The sequence below is a fragment of the Melanostigma gelatinosum genome, assembly GCF_949748355.1.
Source record: "Melanostigma gelatinosum genome assembly, chromosome: 13".
In the NCBI taxonomy this organism is placed as follows: Eukaryota; Metazoa; Chordata; class Actinopteri; order Perciformes; family Zoarcidae; genus Melanostigma; species Melanostigma gelatinosum.
Window position 1 is genome coordinate 7,623,914 of NC_136646.1, and position 21,492 is coordinate 7,645,405.

General features: G+C 44.3%; 2 protein-coding genes across 5 annotated transcripts in view; one reads left to right on the forward strand and one right to left on the reverse strand.

Annotated features, from left to right (window-relative positions):
- nfixb (nuclear factor I/Xb) overlaps nucleotides 1–10,585 on the forward strand; it is a 140,227-nt gene extending 129,642 nt beyond the window's left edge. For all 4 annotated transcript variants that reach the window (XM_079282046.1, XM_079282047.1, XM_079282048.1 and 1 more), the window contains 2 exons: nucleotides 925–1,016; nucleotides 4,425–10,585. In XM_079282046.1, the coding sequence (XP_079138172.1) occupies nucleotides 925–996 (72 nt within the window). In that variant the 3' untranslated portion in view covers nucleotides 997–1,016; nucleotides 4,425–10,585. The remainder of the gene's footprint in view (nucleotides 1–924; nucleotides 1,017–4,424) is intronic.
- Nucleotides 10,586–13,457: 2,872 nt separating this feature from the next.
- rad23aa (RAD23 homolog A, nucleotide excision repair protein a) lies at nucleotides 13,458–19,814 on the reverse strand. Its single transcript, XM_079282600.1, has 9 exons — nucleotides 19,570–19,814; nucleotides 18,571–18,732; nucleotides 17,879–18,072; nucleotides 17,268–17,311; nucleotides 16,547–16,674; nucleotides 15,899–15,986; nucleotides 14,218–14,348; nucleotides 13,965–14,126; nucleotides 13,458–13,858 (listed from the first exon to the last, which is right to left on the reverse strand). The coding sequence occupies exons 1-9, from the start codon at nucleotides 19,633–19,635 to the stop codon at nucleotides 13,745–13,747; spliced, it is 1,089 nt and encodes a 362-aa protein (XP_079138726.1). The 5' UTR covers nucleotides 19,636–19,814; the 3' UTR covers nucleotides 13,458–13,744.
- Between the last annotated feature and the right edge of the window lie 1,678 nt (nucleotides 19,815–21,492).

A 21,492-nucleotide genomic window follows, 5' to 3' on the forward strand; every position in this document is an offset into this window, starting at 1 on the left:
TGGATGTATATACTGTATATGTCCATACACATACAATCTCCAAATTATCTCTCACTCTGTCTCTCTCGTCCTTGTCCTCCCTCCCTTTCCTCCGCACAAACACAAGTCTGCACACTGCATCCTGAATCCCTCGGTGAGATTGGAATGCTGGAGTCCGTCGGGTGTTTCAGACTGCCCTAAATTTGTCAGAGGCTTTGATGCCAGTGGGTTTTAAATGTCCCTGACTGATCCTCAATGTCAGGATTCTGGTGCGCTCAATCACTTCCAGCCGAGTTTATCAACAGCACTTAATCACGCGGGAGAGCTAAGGTTGCATTCCAGACTTCTCTGTTGAGTTGTGATGACCTCAATGAAACACTTCTTTAATATTTTACAACAGCGAACAAGTGGGTTAACGGGATACTTTTTACAAGTTACGGCAATAGTTTGACATATGTCTCGGCTCTCGTAACTGTGTGATAAATATGAGGCTACAGCCAGCAGCCTCTTAGCTTAGCATAACGACTGGAAGAAGGGGGAAACACCTAGCCTGGCTCTGTTTTTAATGGCAACAAAATCAGCCGACTAGCTATCTAATTAAAATGTTATGTCTAATTGTTACGAATACCTAAATGCGTGAAAACCTGTTGTTTTTACACTTTCATTTTTGTGCCGATTAAACCAATACTACGTATTGATTGGTGATTTTTAGACGTGCTGGGAAGCAGGTTTTGTTAGCTTCTGACACACCAGGCTAGCCCCCCCCCCCCCCCTGTCTTTGTGCTAAGCTAACAAGCTGCTAACTGTAGCGTTGTGTCTGCCGTGCAGACATTAGAGCGGTATCAAGCGTCTCATCCAACTTTTGGTAAGAACGTGAACACCCACGTTCCCCAGAATGCACACTGTTGTCTGACGCCTCCGCTTGTTCCTCTTCTGTTTCTCCAGCATACTCCACGTCAGGCGCCACAGCTCCCAACAGGTTTGTCGGCATCGGATCACGGGACAACAACTTTCTGAACATCCCACAGCAGACACAGGTAGGAGTCTGGGGGGGGCTTGTCTGTGTTGGTCGATGCTTACTGGTCGAACTCAGGAAAAACTTGTTAACCGTGTTAACAAACTATTTTGTATTCCTTGAAACTGGCTGCTGGGTTTTCTTTCGCCTCTCCTCTCGCTCCGTCAACGCGTGCATTGGTGCATCTGTATTTTGCTGTCCGCGCGCGGTTTACCATATGTGCTCGTCTGTTTATTTGGCACATATGGAGCCTTAGGCCTTCTCCCTCGCTGCCTTTTTTTCACTCCCTCTCCTTGCTTCCTCCCCTTTTCCCCTTCTTCTAGCCTTCCCCTTCCACTTTCAAATTTTTATTTTTTCGCCTTCGTCCTACTCCGCTCGCCTCCCCTGCCTCCCTCTTATTCACTTTCTCCCGCTCTGCCTCGCACTTTCTCCCTCTTTCACCTTCTCCGTTCCTTCCCTCCATTACCACCAGTACTTTTCTCATTAGCATCCAACCACACCCACCTGGAGCCAGCTCAGTTTAAGCTCTGCTCCAGAACACATGGAAACCATCTGAAACCGCTCTGCCGATCCCCTCCCTCGTTTCTCGGCCCCTCTCACTTTTCCTCCCTCTCCATTTCCCCCTGCTCCTCCACATGTTATTCCCCTTCCTCTCTCTCTCTCTCTCTGTTTCGCTCCAATCTTCATCTTGATTCGCAGCATCGCATTTCTTCCCTTTCTTCATCCCGCTGCCTTCGTTGTTTCTCGTGTAGAAATGAATGTATTCACTTTTTTCACCCTGGTATGTCAAACACAAAAGTAAGCGGACACCCCGGACATACGTATGTGATCGCGGAACATCTCATGCATGCATGTTGAAACAGGACGAGGTTCTCCCAGACTGCGCCACAAAGTTTGAAGCACGCTACTGACTAAAGTGTCATCCAGGCCCTCGACCCAAACCATGAACAATAGGCCGACACCAAAACAATACGGAGCATCTACATATGCTCGGCACTGAGTGGGACATAATGTCTGGTTTTACTTTTGGAGGCAGATCCAAAACACACAGCATTAATAGTTTGCATGTGCCTCACAAAAAGATTGATGAGCCACTAAAAGGAATGATAGATCACCAGACAAAAGAGCGTGTCAGCAAGTGTGTATGTGGTGACTACGGGACAGGGCCGAGGAGCTCTCGCTCTCTCTCTCTCTCTGTCTCTCTCTCTGTCTCTCTGTCTCTCTCTCTGTCTCTCTCTCTCTCTCTCTCTCTGTCTCTCTCTCTCTCTCTGTCTCTCTCTCTCTGTCTCTCTCTGTCTCTCTCTCTGTCTCTCTCTCTGTCTCTCTCTCTCTCTCTCTCTCTCTGTCTCTCTCTCTCTGTCTCTCTCTCTCTCTCTCTGTCTCTCTCTCTGTCTCTCTCTGTCTCTCTCTCTCTCTCTGTCTCTCTCTCTCTGTCTCTCTCTCTCTCTCTCTGTCTCTCTCTCTGTCTCTCTCTCTCTCTCTCTCTCTCTGTCTCTCTCTCTCTCTCTGTCTCTCTCTCTCTGTCTCTCTCTGTCTCTCTCTCTGTCTCTCTCTCTGTCTCTCTCTCTCTCTCTCTCTCTCTCTGTCTCTCTCTCTCTGTCTCTCTCTCTCTCTCTCTGTCTCTCTCTCTGTCTCTCTCTGTCTCTCTCTCTCTCTCTCTCTCTCTCTCTCTGTCTCTCTCTCTCTCTGTCTCTCTCTCTCTGATGTGAGACACTGCGAGCATGAGAGGGGAGAAGTTGGGAAACGAGACACCGACGGGGGGGTAGCGCAGGAGGGGGAGTGGAGGGAGCGGAGCGGACTGAGTTTCGGCCCCCGGCAGAAGTCACGTCCTGGCCGTCTCGTTACCCCGGGCAACCAGACATGATGTCATAGCCAGTTGATCTTGAATTTGAGAAGAGGGGTGGGGGGGGGGGGGGGCAGGAAAGAAAAGAGGGTGGTCACTGTCTGCTGCCAAGGACTTAGTGGGAGTGTTTCACGGGAGATAGATGGATTGTGTGTGAAGGAGAGAGGGCGAGTAACTAAGAAGGGACAAGTTACAATGCCCAAGGCCTGCTGGGACTGTGCCCGGGGGAGTATGGTAGCTGAGAAGGGCAGGAGGCAGAGGGGGGGTGGTATTCATGCGACCTGTTAGAGTCAAACAAAACAAAAGGCCGCCTCCCCGGAGGCTGCGAGTACTTTCCAAGGCTCGCCTCGTAGAATGTTGGCGCACTAGCACATGGCACCGGATCCCGCAAGCCAAGCAGGGCAGCCAACAACGGTGACCCACTTTCTGCTCCCAGCTCACGCCGAGCGGGAGAGACCCCAACGTAAAGATGGGGTCTCTCCCCCCCCCCCAAGCTGCTGCTCAGCCATGGGTAGCCATTTGCTGCTCGGGCCAAGTTGGAGACACAGCGTACTTCGCTCCAGACATGGACAGAGTAGGCGGGAGGTTCTGTCCCTGTTCTGAACTGTAGGAACCAGCATAATGGCCAAAAGTCATTTTCAGGGACAAAATAACAAAGTTTTCAATACATTATAACGGAACGCTGTACAGACATTCATGTTCCCCAGAGGATGAATCTTTCTCACTTTTGTCAGGTTTTGTGGCAAAGTGCCAGATACACTCCCTTTATTCGGTGCACCTGTAGAAATGATATTGAAATTAGCTTTCAATAATCTTAGATAACTATACTAGATAAATATTAGAAACATACTCAACATCATGAAGTCCAGTGTGACACCACTGACCACTACGACCTCGGTGATTAACGTAGAGTCAGTACAACAATGTCAAGACAAAGTGCTGGATTGCACCAGTGTTTTTGGGGCCTCAACAGATTGAAGGGAAGATGAGGGAAAATTTGGATGTTGAATTATTATAATTATCATGTGTATTTTTATCACACTATGATTTATAATGAATCTTATTTGCCAAACTTTCTATCTGCCTGCCAGCCAAAACAACATTCATCACGTCATAAGCTCTCAGTGTTGACCTGTAACAGCCCGACAAGCTGCTCTGCTCCTGACATTTAGCTAGCTAGCTAGGTTGCTAGCATCTAGCTAGCTGGTGCTGACTCACAAAAATGTGTAAACAGATATTTGTAGTCATTCTTCTTTTAGCATTTGCCTTCGCGTTGTCAATGGTTTTTTGTTAAGATGTCTTGCAAAAGGAGGGCCCTGGTTATTATGAGCTAATGCTATTTGAGGGCCCTTGGCATGGAGACGTCTGGTCACCTGCATGAGATGGTACAGGTGTACCTGATAAAGTGACGCCATCTTTTGTACCAGGAGAGCTTCATGTCCGTCTAAGTCAAACACCAAAATCACCAAATTGATTCGATTGTATTCAGAGATGTTTTCATTATTTTGTCCACCGCTTGTGTTCACATTCACACATGTTTTACTGGTTTTGACACTGACATACTTCCCTTTTTTTTGTCTCTTCTAGTCTTGGTTCCTCTGACAAGATCTGTGCACGAACCAGCAACTAGAATTCTTTCTTTACAATCGGAAATAGAAAAAGCAGAGATACAACCCGCAGGATAACAGTCGTCCTCCAACCAACTCCACCCACCGACCGGCCCCCCGACAGCACGTCTCACCCGACACGAAACACAACGCAGGAACAACGACAGCAGCACGACGCTTTCAAGAGGAACTCTGGACTCATTTATCCAGTCAGAGGTGAGGACCTGTTTTTTTCAAGCGAAAAGGCGGATCGATGGAAAAGATGAACGAACGGACGGACGAAGAGGACGCCAGGATACAGAAGGGGTAAAGGGGACAAACGGCAGCAAGCAGCGCTCTCCTTTAAACAAAAATAAATCACTGAACCAGCAGCAACGCAGAAGGAACCCGAGGAGGAGCAGCACCATCAACTTCTCCTGCTCTGCGAGGCCGCATTGTGTAATGAATGGCTAGGAAAATCAACTGTCGCAACAAAAACAAACAAAAAGAAATCCGTTTTTTCGCACAACATTTAAGCTACACGCCCACAATGAACCCGCAGCCTCGATCAGAGCTGCAGTCCGTGCTCCTGTGATGTCCGTCATCACCCAAAACGAAATCAAATTGACCGACGTTTCCTCTCCGTCTGAAAGACTCCCTTTTTAGCCTACTAACTAGAGAGAGACCATGCCAAAACATATCTTGATTGAGAGTTGCACTAGAAGCTTGAATCAATTAACACTAATCTTAACGATGTGCACTATTTACCTATGACCTGGTAGGTGAACCAGACTTGCCTATCAAAAGCGTTTTAAGGAGGAGAAACCAAGGTGGCAAGGAGCCTCCGCGTGTCCTCGACCCCCCCCCCCCCCCCCACCCCATTTGGCCTCCGCTCTTTCTCACCCCCCCACGCGACACACACACTCGCTCAATCTGTGCCACGAACACGGCGCGTGTGGTACAGTTGACAACGCACACACAGACACAAAGTTGCCCAGTCGGACATTTTTGGATCGTAGTATTCATAGGTGGTGGTGTTGGGTTATGTTCTTCCCATTTGATATGCACACACAGTAAGCCCAGTGAACTCACTCGACCTATTTGATTAGAAACATCACATCATTTACAGATCTCACGGCTATAGGCAGCAGCTATTGGTTCCCCCCGTTTGCCCTCGTGTAATGTAGATGATTGATTTTGTTATCTCGTGTGTTCTCTTATTTGAATTTATTCCTTTTTGGATTTGTACTATTTTATAATTGTTTTGTATTTGAATGACAGCACCTTATAGAGAAACACAGTGGGATGTTGAAGCGGTGTAGACAGGGTGGTCAGCTGACCTGGACCAAATAGTACATGCCAAAACATAAAGACGAGGTCTGACGTTTTGGGAAATGCGCTTCTTTTTCTTCCTTTTTTACCGAGAGTTAGACGAGATGATCGATACCACTCACAAGTATGTGCATGAAATATGACATTACTGCGAGCAGCCGCTTAGCTTAGCTTAGCATAAAGGCTCGAAACCTGTGCTGGAGCCCTTTGCGTACCAACGCAGCCGGTGCCTGTGTCTGACGCGGCAAAATGGTTTGTTACACAGAACCATCTGATCTCACTGAAGACATACTCCCCAATAGCTGATGCTACTGCAGCGTCCACGCTGACCTCGTTAAGAGCCGCCATTGTTGTTTTGAACAAGATGGATTTTTGTGTGAAATGTGATCTTATGATATCGTGATATCAGCTGCCGGGCAAAGGTAACCTCAGAGGTGCTGGTAGGCTGATATCCCCCCACCCACTTTCCAGTCTTTGTGCTAAGCTAAGCTAGCCGGCTGCTTAGCTTCACCTTTAATGGACAGATGTGAGTGGTGTCGATCTTGTCGTCTAACTCTCGGCAAAAAAACAACAAAATAAAGGAAAAAGCGTGTTTTCCACAGTGTCAAACTGGTTCTTTTGTTCTCAGTGCCAGATTAACCAATTTGCCACCGACTGTACTTGGAGGACCACACAATGCTGGATTTTGACAATCACAGGAAGCTTGTTTTCTGGGGAACGTACCTGCTGAACCGTACAGGTCAACAGAACGCTGAAAGGAAACAAAGCCCAACTAGCCCCATCTACTATTTGGCCCAGGTGCAGCCGCTGGTGGTTGTGGTGATATATGAGTGATGGAAAAAGTAAAAAAAAAAAAAACAGAAGCAAGGAGGGGAAGGTTGCTGAAGATGGGACCCAGAGTCTCCCTAAAGTTTACCCTGTTGTTTACACTCCCAGACGGGCCGCTGCTCCAAGAGCAGAGGGAGCCACACTGTGGAGCAAAATGAATATGTGACATATCTGGCTGTTTGCGGAAGGAGGGGGCCTCTAAGGCCGGCAGTAGGAGGATCACCCATGTGCCCCACTTTTTGTTGTTTTTGTTTTTCGGTGCACAGGATCAGGATTGATCGGTTGCTATGGTAATGCCCCCAACACACACACACACCAGCAATCCCCCCTTTATATTGTGAATTGATGAGCCCTTGATGATCAAAATCTGCACTAAAACAATCATACCAGCCAACCTTTTTCATAAGAATTAGATTGACCACCACTTAAGTATTCAAACCGGTGGACCTTTCACTGGGATGGAATCGCACCCGCAGAGCACAGATCGCCGCATCTTAAACTCACCGACCACTATTACGTCCCCCCCGTCCCCCTGTCCCCCCCAACTGAATTCAAAGGGAAGTCTTAAAAACAAACAAACAAAAAAAAACAGACAATCTGAGGAGACCTTTAAGCTTTTAATCGTTTTTACGCCATCGGCCCGCACATGCTCCCACTGATTCTTACCCGTCACAAGTTCAAAACCACCCATCCGACCTCACAAAATAACTGGACTGCCTGGCCACGTTCTTCACTGCAGGGAAACACGACATAGTCGGCCAACCGAAACGGCGACCGGCCGTCTCACCGGCTTCGTAGAGAGAGAACCAGCTCTGCTGAGTAAGGGCGTCAACGGCGGCTGAAGCGATTTCTTTTTCTAATCTATGGAAGTGCCTCTGTATTCCCATTATGCAATTTGTCAAACATGAATTCAGGTTCTTTTTTCTCACATATAAGCTAGAGCGAATGGTGAAAAAAAAAGTATGTCAGGAGAGGGGAGAAAAAGAAAAAAAAAGAAATGGCGACAGCTCACTAGATAATCGCAAGCATCTTTATATATAATACACAGATATATTTATAGATATATACATTTTTTTGTTTTATTTGCAAGATAAGCTCTGTGGCAGTCTAGTTATTTTTTGAAGCATGGCGGTCATCGCGCAGTCATAGGATGCATCTCAAAAGAACCCGCCGATTAGAGCTCCAGTAGAAGACTCTAAACCCACTTTAGACACGTAAAGCGAATCCGTGGCAAACACAACAATGGAGACATAGACGGTGATGATAATGTAGTTGAGGATGATAATAAAAAAAAGATTAGGTTTTGTTGTTTTCTTTCTTGTTTTGATGGGAAGTATTGTTCTTGAACCTAAATGATGTATGTCGATTGAGCCATGTGCAATGCCTTGGTAGAGGAATTGTGTTTGTTTGTTAGCGATTGTTGTGAGGGTGTCACGAGGAAAGAGGGGAAAACCCTCTAAGGTTGTTTTTTTTCAAGTCCACATGCTCGGGACTCTAAATACGAGGGCGGCGAGAGAAATATCCCAGTCTTTGTAAGTAAGTTTGGGGAAATTTTTTTTAAATTTCCTTTTGTTGTATTTTGTTTTTGTTTTCTTCTTCTTCTTTCGTTTATCACTTTTCTTTTTTTTTAAAGAAAAAAAAATTAATTTCTATTGATTTTGTTTTCAACATGTGGGAGGGCTGAAGGAACAATTTAGCAACTCGTAAAATATATATCACTATGAAAACCTGGTGCTTTCGTAAAGAATAAAGTACATTCAATCTCTATTATACATAAATAGTAATAAAAGAAAAATTAAGTGTTATCTTAAAAGCAAATTTTAGGACAACATGCATTATTCTATTTCTCTCTTTTTTATATTTACCGAGGGGGGAGAGGTTTATTGTTCTGAAAAAGCATCCCCCCCCCCCCCCCCCCCCCAACCTTTACACCATAGCAGAGGAACAGTCAAAACTAAAATATTGTGTCCCAGACAAGGATTACTTGTCGATTTGGGAGATGCACAGTTCTGGATCTAGATAACGGGGGCATGAACGACGATACCTGGTGCGATTTGGTGTTTTGGCTCAGGGAGAGGGAATAAGAGGCCTCTGTCCAGTCAGAGGGGCTCCGTCATCGATTCAAGTGAACCCCCCCTTCCCTTCCCCCTCCCCCTTTACCCCCCACCGAATCTCCCACTGTAAATGATTATAAATATATGTTTGGTGACGTAGTGTTATAGACTCAGAGCATCTTAAAGGTTGTCCCTAAAAAGTGCCTTTTGTTCACAGATTCCATCTCGTAATCCTGAGTGCCCATCTCGAAAGAAACAAAAAAAACACACAAAAAACGTCCCCCTCCTTCATACTTCTATATCTTTCTCTTCCTCTTCTTGGAGCTTTTTACGAGCAGTATACATAGTACTAAAGGACATTGGTGTGATTTAGTTCCTCTTTTTATTGTTGAATAATTAAGAAAAGCATAAAAAAAGCATAAAAAAAGAAGATATTTTCTGTCTTGCTTCTCTTCCTCTGTATCTTGTCTTCTGTCTATCTCGGACACTGGAGTAGTCTGTAGCCGCCTAACCCTCCTCCCCCCTTCCTTCCTTTTCTCCCTTTCTCTGAACGGCGGGGTTGAAAAAAAAAAATGAATACGCAGTTTTTTTGTTGTTTTTTTGTTTTTTGTCTGAGCAGAATGCAGTTAGCTCACATGTTATTCTTGTCTGTACGCTTTCACATTGTATTACCATACCCATCTTCTTCAGCTTCTCCATTCAACAGCTAATGTAAGTGAACAAGTTACACCACGGGGCTCTGGGCTGTGCTGGGGGGGGGGGGGGGGTCAGTGACACATCAGCCTCACGGTGGAGGGAGGAGAGCACTCATGGGAACGTTTGGGTTCGGCCGCACGCGAGAGCGATGACCAGTAGTATTGCTAGTATAGGCAGGTTTGTTCGTCACCCTTGTTTCTATCTATTTTATATATATATATATATATATATATATATATATATATATATATATATATATATATATATATATATATATATATATATATATATATATATATATATATATATATATATATATATCATTGAATTTGGATTTAGATTATTTTTTTGTCATTGTTACCACGTTGAGACCTTCAATTATGCACCTTTCTAGTGGTTGAATGTGACCAGCTATTTGTTTTATTTGAATTCAATTTGTTTAAGGACTTGAAGCACCTTATAAACGGACCGGTTCCACAGCACGCAGACTGAAGGGCTCAGATTTAGCACAATCACGAGAGACGCCACGCATCGACCCGCCGCCATTCTCCTGAACCGCAGCGTTTGATTGACCAAAGCGACGCGCTTCCAAAAAGCCGTACGAAAAAAAACAACCTCGTTGGTGACTTCTAGAGAAAAGCACCGAGGATACCAGCAAAATCAAGCAATTCATCCATTTTTTTTGTCCTGCGAAGAAAAGAAAAACAATTATATATAGGCCTATGCAACTTTTATTATTATTATTATTTGTATTCATCATGCAAATGAAGCCAGCAGCAGTATTATCAATCAAGCCTTTGACAAGAGAAAGCGCCACAGTTTGAGAAGCCATAGCCGAGATGATCGGGTTGCACGGGGCAGTGTGTGTGTGTGTGTGTGTGTGATGAGGATGGGTGTCAATGTTTTTGCCCCTGCGCCTTTCAAATAGCCCAGTCAGACCTTGTGGCCGAACCGTTCGCCGTTTTATTTTTAAATTTTATGTTTTAAATTCCCTTCGTTAGTTTTGAACACGTTTTGTAGGATGCTGGGCCGTGTTTAGTGTAGACTGAGCTCCTCTGGCCAGCCTCTGCCCCTATCCGCTCCGAGTGCTCCTCCTCCTCCTCCTCCTCCTCCAAGACACACCCTCCCAGAGCCCATGGTGAAATGCATGTGTTAATTACAGTTCTTTTCCATAATAATAATAAAGAAAAAAAAGCAGTTTGAAAAGAGCAACACCTTTACTTGATTGAATAAAAGGATGTTCTTAGCTGTACCGCCCCTCTCGCCTGTGATTATTACCGTGTGGTTTCAGTGGTGGACAAGCAGCTGTGTCTCAAACATGGCCGTGCTCCAGGGCAGTGATGGAAGAAGAGCCTTTACTTATACAAAAAATACTTCAGGTAAAACAAGTACAAGGATAAGTCCTGCATTTTAAAAAGGCACTTAAGATATTACAAGTAAAAGTATTCCTGATGTCCCGTCATTGATTATATTCTGATATATGTGTCACTGTGAGCAGCTGGTTTTAACTACTTCATGTACAGTAGTTCTCTACTTGGACAGGATTGTCTCCAGTATTGTTCTGTTTGTCTTTGTTATATCTGAGGAACTGTGTGTCAGGTGAAAGGGATTCCAGGATCCTGGATCTCTTTATCGCTCCATAATCCCCCTCACACGTTGCAATTGTCAGCATCACACAAGTTCGTTTTCCTTATTAATGAGATTATTGATTTCAAATGAAATGGATGACAATCTAGAGCAATTTGTCACTATTTTTAAAAATGTGTGCGTATTACTAAAAGGAAAATCCAAGTAACTTAAAACTGCTAATAATGAAACAATTATTTAAGTAGAGAATAGATATATATCTTTTAGATGTGGCTTGTGCTGAAGACTAGTTTAGCTCAATTGCTGGATTAAAGGTGCAATATACGACATTCGGAGCATTAATATAGCGGCAAACAACTATGATCGGTCTTTTAAAGCATGTGAACACTTGTTGGCTCACACTGATGACTCCTAAGCGACCGACGGCGTGGTCACAGAAACATCACAAAGGTGAGCACATGGTATACACTAGCTACAGTGGACAGCCAATGAGAACCAGTTAGTTACATGGTGGATTGGAAGTTGAATTAAAGTTTTGTCACAAATTCTCAGTTCACTAATGACTATCACGTATTATATAGGTATTCTGAATTTATTGTACAAATTATTTTCATTTTATGTGTTGCTGGATTTTGGCCCTTATGCGTGGACATGTCACGTTCTCAGCAGCTGGTCCAGTCATCCAGATGAGGTCAACTGAAACCCAAGCAGGCATAAAGGTGTTACAGTGGCCACTGCATGCTGGAATAGCAGGGCTGGATTACCCCACTAGAGGGCTCCAGTTGACCCACATTCGCTTCATCTGAATCTATAAAACAAAGAGTGAAAGTCCTAAAAGACATTTAAAGATATTGACTGTAGCGCAGCAGTCGTTTATCATGTTAATGCTGTAGAACAGTCAAATATGACCTTCGCAGACAGAATGAGACGGGAGACATTTAGGGTTTTCTTTTAGAGGTCTGTTCATGGTCCCACAATGAGATGAGAACCTTTGCATTTATAATAAGCTTCATAATGGGGTTTACTGAGTCGGATATGAGCTGCAAATCCCTGAACAATGTCTTCTCACTGGCCGTTCTGTGTGTAGCTTAGCCTTGGTACGCTAGAATGAGGCCGTTAAATGTAAAATGAGCTTCGCTGCATTAGTGTCCAAATTGATAGTCAAGACAAAAACAGGTCTCTTTCAGTCAGGGACTGGTTAAGAAACTTGTCGATGCATATTTGAGTAAAAGAGTAAAAATATTAAGACACAAAGTAGCGTGGTTCGTGTAAAAAATGAATGCCAAATATACATTAAATATTCTTATACTGCCTGATCAACGATTAGCTATTTGTAACTCCAAAAATAACAAACCAAGGGACACTTTTTTTAGAACTCAGATTCAATCAAATGAAATGGTTTAGATTTAGACCAGTTTCCCCAGATTAAGATAAAAACTACTTTTTTAAAAGTAAGTTTAGATTTGGAGGACCTGGTTCCCATTTCTTTCCCTGAAGTGTTTGATTGTCTGAAAGGCTAGAGAAAGGCTTTTTCTAGACCGCCTAGACATGTTGGTACAATATAACTGCATAAAGTTGTTTATTCTGAACACATCTGTTGGAACATCTGTTGCCCTAGAGAAAAAGAATAAGTGGCACGGTCCTCAATCACGCAACCCTGTTGAAAACCCCATGCAGACGGTTTAGACCTCACCCAGCAGTGCACACAGATTCATCGGCAAATATTTGCACAGAACAACTTAAGAGTGTGGATATTTAATCATTTTGGTTAAATTGTCTTCCCACATGTGGTCGAATGCTAACAAACTAAAAGAGAAGCCGTTAAGCGTGTGGGCCGTCCTGATAAAATAAACCAATTTGGTAAACGGGAAAGATGTTAGAAAAGACATCTACCGACCACTAAAGGTGACAAGAATCTCACTGAATAAGGCTGTAAAACTACCTCCCCATGGCAACCAGTGTCTGCTCAAGTTACTGCCTCTATTGTGTTTGTTTGTTTAAATCATATGTTAAGTGGCACAGCAGAATCTTACAGATAGTATTAATTAGCACCAAAAGCTGTCGGCACAGACAAAAATAGTTCCACATTTGAGGAACCTAAACAGGCAGCACAGCATTCTGTCGGGACTGTGACCTGTGCAGCCACCATGAAGGACAGATGAGGGCGGGACAAAGTGACCAGAACAACCAGATACTTCTTTGTCAGTTTAGTTTCCTTTACACCCCCCCCCCCCCAAACAGACTGATAGAACCCCCCCAGCAACATCATGTCAGACACATACATAGGTGCAGCACGGTCCATACGTCCGTACATGAGGCTTACTTACAAGCAGTTACACACACTGATGATGATGTCGCAGTGAGGAGAATGTGCTTCCATACGATCCAGCTACGCCGTTAAACTCAAGAGAATGCAAAATTGATTACTTTTTCAGCTCGACTGTATCGCATCCATCTGCACAGGCACACGGACATGTACTCACACACACACGCGCACACCCACCCCCTTGTCACAACCCCCCCCCCCTCCTCCCTCCCTTATGTCACAAAGCGTGCGTCTAAAATCAAATTATAGATCTCCCCAAGACAAAGCCCACACATTCCATTGGAATTCACATGTGTTTTGTCATTCCTCCACACGTTTACACCCCGACCTCCTCTTTGTGTACTTTCAAGCGTGTGACCCCGCCGCCTCGCCCACGCTGGCTCCTCCCCTCCTGAGCCGAGGTTGGTAGCTGTACAATAAAATTGGGGGTGCAGTTTTTTTTTTATGCTGAGCTGAAGAGGGGAAGGGTAGGAGGGAGGAGCAGGAAGGCAGCGCCGCTCAGTCATCTTCCAGCCCCTGGTTGAGGAGAAAGTTGGCGGCCAGGTTCTCGTTCTTCTCGCAGGCGAAGTAGGCCTGGATCACCAGAGCCTCGGGGAAACCCAACGCTTTTAACTGTAGACAGAGAGCGGTGAAGAGGAGGAACAACTGCGTTAAACACAACAGGATCTGCAACCTTTCATTTGTCATCTAACAATTCAAAAAACATTTAAATATTCACCCTTTCGATGGCTTCCTTCTCCTGAGGTGTAACCTGGATGTAGTTAACAGGTGCGCCCTCCTCCCCTGCTGCCCCCAACTCCCCAACTTCTGGCGCCTCTCCCCCCTCTCCCACTGGCTCGTTCAACATCTGGATGAACAGCTCCTGATGTTGACTGATTTGCTGGGAGGGGAAGAGAAGTGAGAGGTAACGGTTAATACCGGACACGTGTGAGCCAGCGATCCTGCGAAGGAAAACCTCTCAGCGCGAGTACCTGTAGAAGTTGAGGATTCTCTCGGCCTAGTTGCTGGAGTAGAGCTGGTAGCAGAGTGGGGTTCTGCTGGATGGCCGTTCTCATGTGCAGAAACTGGGGCTGGGTCCGCAGGAATGCCAGTGGGTTCTCTCCTTTAAAAAGGCATACAAAACAAACAACTATTAGGACCAATGCAAACTAAATCAATTACACGCAGAACAATTTAGACGCATGCGTCTTCCTCATCATTTTGCTGGATGCAAGTTGGTTTTTTTTGGAGCGAGTTAAATAGATTTGCCCTCTATTGTAATGAGCATGTGCACGGCATAATACATATTTGGTCACACATAATCTTTAGCATTGTTTTTTATATATTCAATTTAAAAGTTTTAGAAGCGAAAAGTTGCAAATTCCTTCACATTAGAACCATCAATTATTTGGCGAATCTGCTTTAAAAAATAAACAACTAAATGATATACCGTACTTTTTGGACAATAAGCCGCTACTTTTTACCCCACGCTTTGAGGCGTCAGCTTATAGTCCGGTGCGCTTTATATACGGATTTTTCCGTAGCTTTTCTCCACCACAACAACAACCGCAACTTCCGGTTTCCGGTCCAACACAACATTTACTAGCTCCCGACACAGAACAGTTGCTACCAGCAACCCCTCTGCTACCAGCTGTTACTGACAGGGCCGCTACAATATGGATGAAGTACCTTTGACCTACCTCTCACTAGGACTGTTAACAAAAAAGGTTGAACGGCAAGATGCTTTTAACAGTACATGTCCGACTCGCTAGCTTCTAAGCTCATTTTAACATTACGGCCAATGGGGAAATGCTAACCGCGATTAGCATTAGCGAATATATAATATATCTTTGTACATCTTTTCATGCAGACATACTTGCATTACAGACTAAGGTCTCTCACGGCTACCAAACGAAAAGCAATGAGGCAATACCTGTTGTTGCTCATAGCTCTGAATAGCTGTTGTGCTAGCAGCAACTGGCCAAGCCAGTTAGCCGTAAATGCTATTCAGAGCTATGAGCAGAGAAGATCAGCTTTTTCTCAAGTCTGCCAGTGGATCCTAACAGTGCGGAATAGTGTGAAAGAATCCATCATCACCAATGGGTTCTGAAAGGCTGGGATACTATGAGATTAAGGGGACAGCGCAATGAGGAGGACGACACAAGCTCAAGGGCGGATTTGCCCCGGTTCATGATGTGGTGTGTTCAAGGACCCAAATGCAGACTCGTTTTTTTTCCCCCCCCTTGTGTTGTCCTCCTCATTGCGCTGTCCCCTTAATCTCATAGTATCCCAGCCTTTCAGAACCCGTTGGTGGTAAGTACGGTAATAATAATTCTCTTTTGATCGACAGATCAGCTGTAGTCCTAATCAACCTTTATCCACTCGCAGAGACCATGAGCCACAACTCTTCTCTGCAGTGTGAAGAAACAAAAAGGTTGCAACCAACAAGTCCAACAACAATTTACACATTGACACATATGACTCATCATATGATGAGTCATTGCCTGCCAGTGAGGCTTTGCCATTATTAACTGTAGTTATCTGTAAATGCATCCAGGCCTTCAGCAGTCACATGTAACAATATGGGAGGACGGTTTTAAGTCCACCATGACGAATACCCCAGTAGTACAATGGGTTTTTGGTTTTTTATACACAAACGGTCGTGTGCCTCACCCTCTGCTAGAGATGGGGCTTCTGTGGGTCCAGACGCGGGGGCCTGCGCTGGGGGATTACTCTCCTGGACCGGGCTGCTGGGGATACCCTGGAAACACAACAACACAACAACCAATCACACATTAACACACTGCTTGTGCCAAAGAACATGAGATAGATCAGAATAGTGCGAGGGCCATGGAGGTCAGCTGGTAGCTGATAATTACAACTCACTCAACCTCTGTGTTCAAATCAGAGCTTCTGTGTGCTTTGGTCACTGCGTGTCCCGCTGGCTAGCTAATGGCTGTTAGCACTGTTAGCTCCTAGCCCCCGTGGAGGACATTCTTCACTCAGAGATTTTACTACAACTGATTCAGGAAACAGTGCGTCTTGTGTTCCTTGAAAACTTTCCCGGACTGTGTAGCAGCAGCGACTGGACGAAGCCGAGTAGTGGCAGCTGGTGCTTGAGGAGACCTCTGAGATGTGAGAGAGTGCTGGAGACAGCAGGGCTGAGGCTATGTCTGGTGTAGTTTAGCATCTAATATCTTAAATTACAAGTGGATAGCGTGATGATCAGTAGGCACAACTGCTGCACACAGAAGTGAAGTGTATAAAACATGACTACCTTTGTGTGATGTTAAACCAGAGGTACGTTTCAGACAGACTCACAGTGAGAAGGTACTCCACAGCTCTATGGGGGTTGTTGAAACTGGCCCGTAGTGCAGCCACCACTCTCTCCCTTTCGTAGCCCATCGACATGATCTCTGTGAGCATGGCCTCGTACTCGGCTCCAGTCACTGAAAACGCAACACACACAAGTTACTAACGCTGCATATTTGCGCCCTCACGCATGAAGTTCAACAGGGATTCGGATAAGACACCGGTAGCTCAGTCGGCACTCTTGCTATCGTTTGCGCGGTGACATGCTGCCATTTTGAGAGCCATGTGGAGTCAAGAGATATGCTCTAAATTTATAATATAGAGCAAATTTTAAATCCTACAGACAGAGATATATATATCGTACAAAATGGGCTGAAATATCAGCATGACTTTTACCCTTTCACATTCTCTATGAGTAAGTACAACATAATCTATAATTGGACCAATGGGAATCCCCACCGCTCTCTGTGGCACCACAATAAAAGGGACGGCGGTTTTGTCAGTCTAAATATAGAAATGACACGTACTGCACTGCAGCCTGTAGAGTCCCCGACTCACGGCAGTTACAATTTGTGGCACAACAAATACAACCCAGATTTACTCAATGAAGGCTGTGATGTTAACACATTTAATAACACTCAATTGTCTGAAACTACATTAAGCAAACAGCATTGAGACTGTTAACAGCTGCACGTCATGCAAGTGTAGCAGAGATTCCTTTGTTACCTACCCAGCGCTGAGGAGGCATCCAAGCCCTGACCCCCGCCGCTGGAGCTGCAAGACATAAAGAAGGAAAGTCAGACAACACACTCCAAGGTAATGAAATCGGACAAGAGCTGCATTTAGATATCGTCCTCCAGTCCAGTAAATAATACGCTACATTTTAGATGACGTACTGTGTCGAAATGAAAATACTTGTCATAGATGTTTGAGAAAATTAATGTTGGAGTTTAGTATTCCTGTGGCATATCGTCAGCATATAGGTCGACAAATGAAATGTCTTTCTTGGGTTTGGAGACAGCCCATTGGCTCAGGGAGTCACTGTGTCATTAAAAATACTAGTCTAATGTTTACTGATACAATAAAGACATTCTAACTTTTAGGAAACATGGCGCAAAAAAACACAAAAAAAACAGGGTTTAATTGCAAATATTGTGCATGGAAGTCAAATGAACTGTAGTAAACCAGACCTTTTACTGAGAGCAGCTAAATGAATGGCATACTTAAGGACTAATAAGTCCAATATTGATGTGTGAAATTATTTTTTGTGAAATTGACTGTCTCCAGCAGTACTTCCCAACTGTCTCCAGTATGTCAAAAACACTTGCAGACCGGTTCTACCTGGCTGGTTGTGGTTCCGTGGCGTCGGCGCTCGGCTCCTCTTTGGCCTCCTCGGAGGGAACGGGGACAGCTGCCGGGGTCGGGGCTGAAGCTGCGGTTGTGGCCGGGACAGCTGTTGACGTGGAGCCAGAGTCCTGCACAGGAGGCTTGGGGGCTTCCGTGGCCGGGGGAGAGGCGGCAGCTGCGGGTTTAGCCTTCGGCCGGTTTGGAGAGACGGTGTTGTTAGACTAGTGGTGTGTAAACACAACATCCAAAACTGAACACCTCCTGTCCGGCTCAACTAGGGACTCGTTTTGTCCACAATTTTTACGGATTTTTGCCGTCATGTCCGCCATTTCCATAGTTTCCTCTTGGATGCGTGCTTATGATTTGGCACCTGGTCGCTACGTGTTTATAGAGGTGGACGCCCAGAAACGTCCACAACAAAATAAGAAAAATACTGATACAGGCACCGATACACACTTCTTGTGGGTCATAAGTGATGACTGAGTGGGATTATTTTTTGAGAGTGTATGTAATATTTTATGGGAAAATCCTGCTCATTGTGCCTTTAATAGTATAAAAATGTCTGACATTAAGACCAGCCAAGAGAAAGTGCTATAATAGAAATGCTGACAATAGAGAAGTTAAAAACAAACCACACTATACAACCCAATGTCATCTGGATGTATTACAACCAATGCAGGTCTTACCTTGGAAACCATCACCACCACAAAGTTCTTCTCATCAATGTTGTAATCTTTAATGGGCGTGTCATCTTGCAGGATTTTCCCAGCATATATGAGCTTCTGCCCAGATACAGGAAAGTTGTCTTTCCCTCTTTCTGCCTCTATCTTCTCTTTTAAGGCCTTCACCTGAGAAAGAGAGGAATCATAATCAACAACCATCGACATGCACCTCTTTGATCTCTGACCTTCAAGTCATAGGACCTACTGATCAAACCGTCCAGATGGACCAATGACAATGTCGTCAACAGACAGGGAGGCATCATGGCTGACTTGCAAAAGTATGATGAGTAAGAACAGGGTTTTCATTCACATGCAGTGTATCACACAGCTTACTGTAAATAAGAACACAGAGCAATATCTGAATAATATCCACTATGAGTAACATAAGTACTATTCAAATAGCACAATGTCACGTTCACTTTATGTTGGCCTAGCTAGCTGCATGTCAAATTGTGTGAACATGCTAACAAACTTAGCCAGCTTCTCAGTCCGCTACCAATAAGGCTCGTCGTAATTAGCAGTGTCATAAGCGTTAGCATTAGCAATGACTATCATATCGTGGTGGGGAAGCCTGTGCTCGCCGCAGAAGTTGCGGCATTACATTCTCGTTCACATCAGATGTTACCGAAGAGCAGCAGCAGCAAAGTCACCGCGACACTAACTTGAAACTACGGGAAATTCGCGCTCTGTCGCGTCGCGATGACTTTTGTTTAACGGGCTGCTCGGCTAGCTAACTGGCTAACGTTTGCTCGTGAGGTTTCGCCTTGTTTAGCACCCGTCTCGTGCGCGTTGCCAAACTCGTAACACGTGCTGTTAATTGGCACCCGTTCGTCGTGACAACGTGAAATGCTATCGTGTTGGAAATCTCATAAAACTGTTACATCTACGCGTAAAGTTTAAAACATAGGTCCCGCAGCTGGTACTGTTAGCTAAAAGTTAGCAGGTTAGCTAACAGCCACTCACCGTTTGTTCAGGGTCTATCTCAATCTGAATAGTCTGCTGCTGCAGTGTTTTAAGAGTGATCTGCATGGTAGCGGCGACTGACGCGGAGTCAGAGGTGCTTCAAGCGGATAAATAGTCGCTTGCTAAGCAGTTAATGTTGCTAAAGTTGGCGTTTCTGGTGAGACAACGACTAGCCAAGAAATGTGTGTATCCATGAGCACTCAGCAAATCGCCATCTTTGGTGGTGCGCGAGAGAAGCTCGAGCTCCGCTGGAGAGACTTCCTGCTGCCGTGAGTCGTTTAACTTTTAACACTGGAGAGCTTTCACTTGATTTATTTTAAAAGAAAAACATCAACTAAAAATGCACTTTAATTATATATAATTACAGTGAATGTAATGACAAAACATTATTAAATATATATACAGTCAGAATAACTCATTTAAGATCCACTCAGAATATGACCACTTAGAACAGCAATTCAATATAACTGTTTAAAGTTTAACTTTAAACAGTTATATATATATATATATATATATATATATATATATATATATATATATATATATATATATATATATATATATATATATATATATATATATATATATATATATATATATATATATATATATATATATATATATAGTGAATAATGAAAGCAACATTTATTTTGATTCAACTGTCTGATGTGTGAAATTCCTGCCAAATCCTGCCAAATGGATAATGAATCTCTGTCTTAATATCTTACAAATATATATCTATGTTAAGGACGCTGTACACAGGTGTTTACTGAAATGTATTTACATTTACCACCTACATAAATACGCGCATAACAATACTAATACCTTCCTACCTGTATACATTTTACACATGTACTCCAAAAGGAATATCAGTAAAAGGGAGGAAAAACACAGAAGCAGAATTAAATGAACAAATACAAATAATGAAAGAAACATTTTTTACAAAATGGTGGCATTCGTTACACAGCAGGATTAGTTACAAGTGGGCATAACAGTGGTAAGCCACTGTTATGAACGGCCCGGTTTGTGACAACTGGGGGCTCCTCCGTCCAAAAATGATTGAGGCTGATATTTGGTTCTGAATAATAATGGTTTTGTCCAGCACACACTGTGTTTGGGGGATGCATTATTTGGTAGCTGAGGTTGGTCCTGCAGCCAGCGTGTGTTTACACAAGTTGGCAGGTGTGAACTAGCAGCAGTGAGTACATGGTCCTCGTGTGTTAGTTTTGACTTTTGTGGAGTATCCTTGGATAGGTGAAGCAACGTGGTCCGTTTGAGTACGTTTATTTAGTTATTTTTGTGTGGTGTGCGGTCAGAGCAGTTGTCTCGGGGACACATCCAGAGCCGTCAGGTGAGTAACCAGCTTGCTGGGGGCCTAACCGGGCTATTGGTTTAAGTGTTTAAAAAGCCTCCCGCTAATCTGCATGAAGTCTAGGGTTCAGTGAGGTTGATTAGTTTGGTACAGGCAGTCTAGGTAGAGGGAATTCCACATTAGTTTGGGCGACATATCATTGTCTCTTTTGCTGCACTAGTTGACCTAGAAAACACTGGCTTTGTTGTGACCTTTGACCTGGTCTATTATGGCAGGGGTAGAGGACTTTGTTGAAGCTGCATGCGAGGAGGTTCTGGATCGTTGCACTAGAGATCAGCTCTTCAAGATTGCAGAGAATATGATATTGATCTAAGTGGTGTTGGTGGTAAACGGCTTAAGGGAAATGTAAAGGTGATGGTTCAAATGCAGTTGGTTGAGAGAGGGGTGCTGGTTGCTAAACAAGAGGGACTGGGTCAGCCAATAGCAGCACCGGCACTTTCAGTTTACCTTGAGCAGCAAAAATAATTGCTTTTGTTCCAGTTTTCTCATGAGAAGGAGAAACAAAGATTGGAACTGGATAAGCAAGGGGAAATTGAGCGGTTGCGGTACAA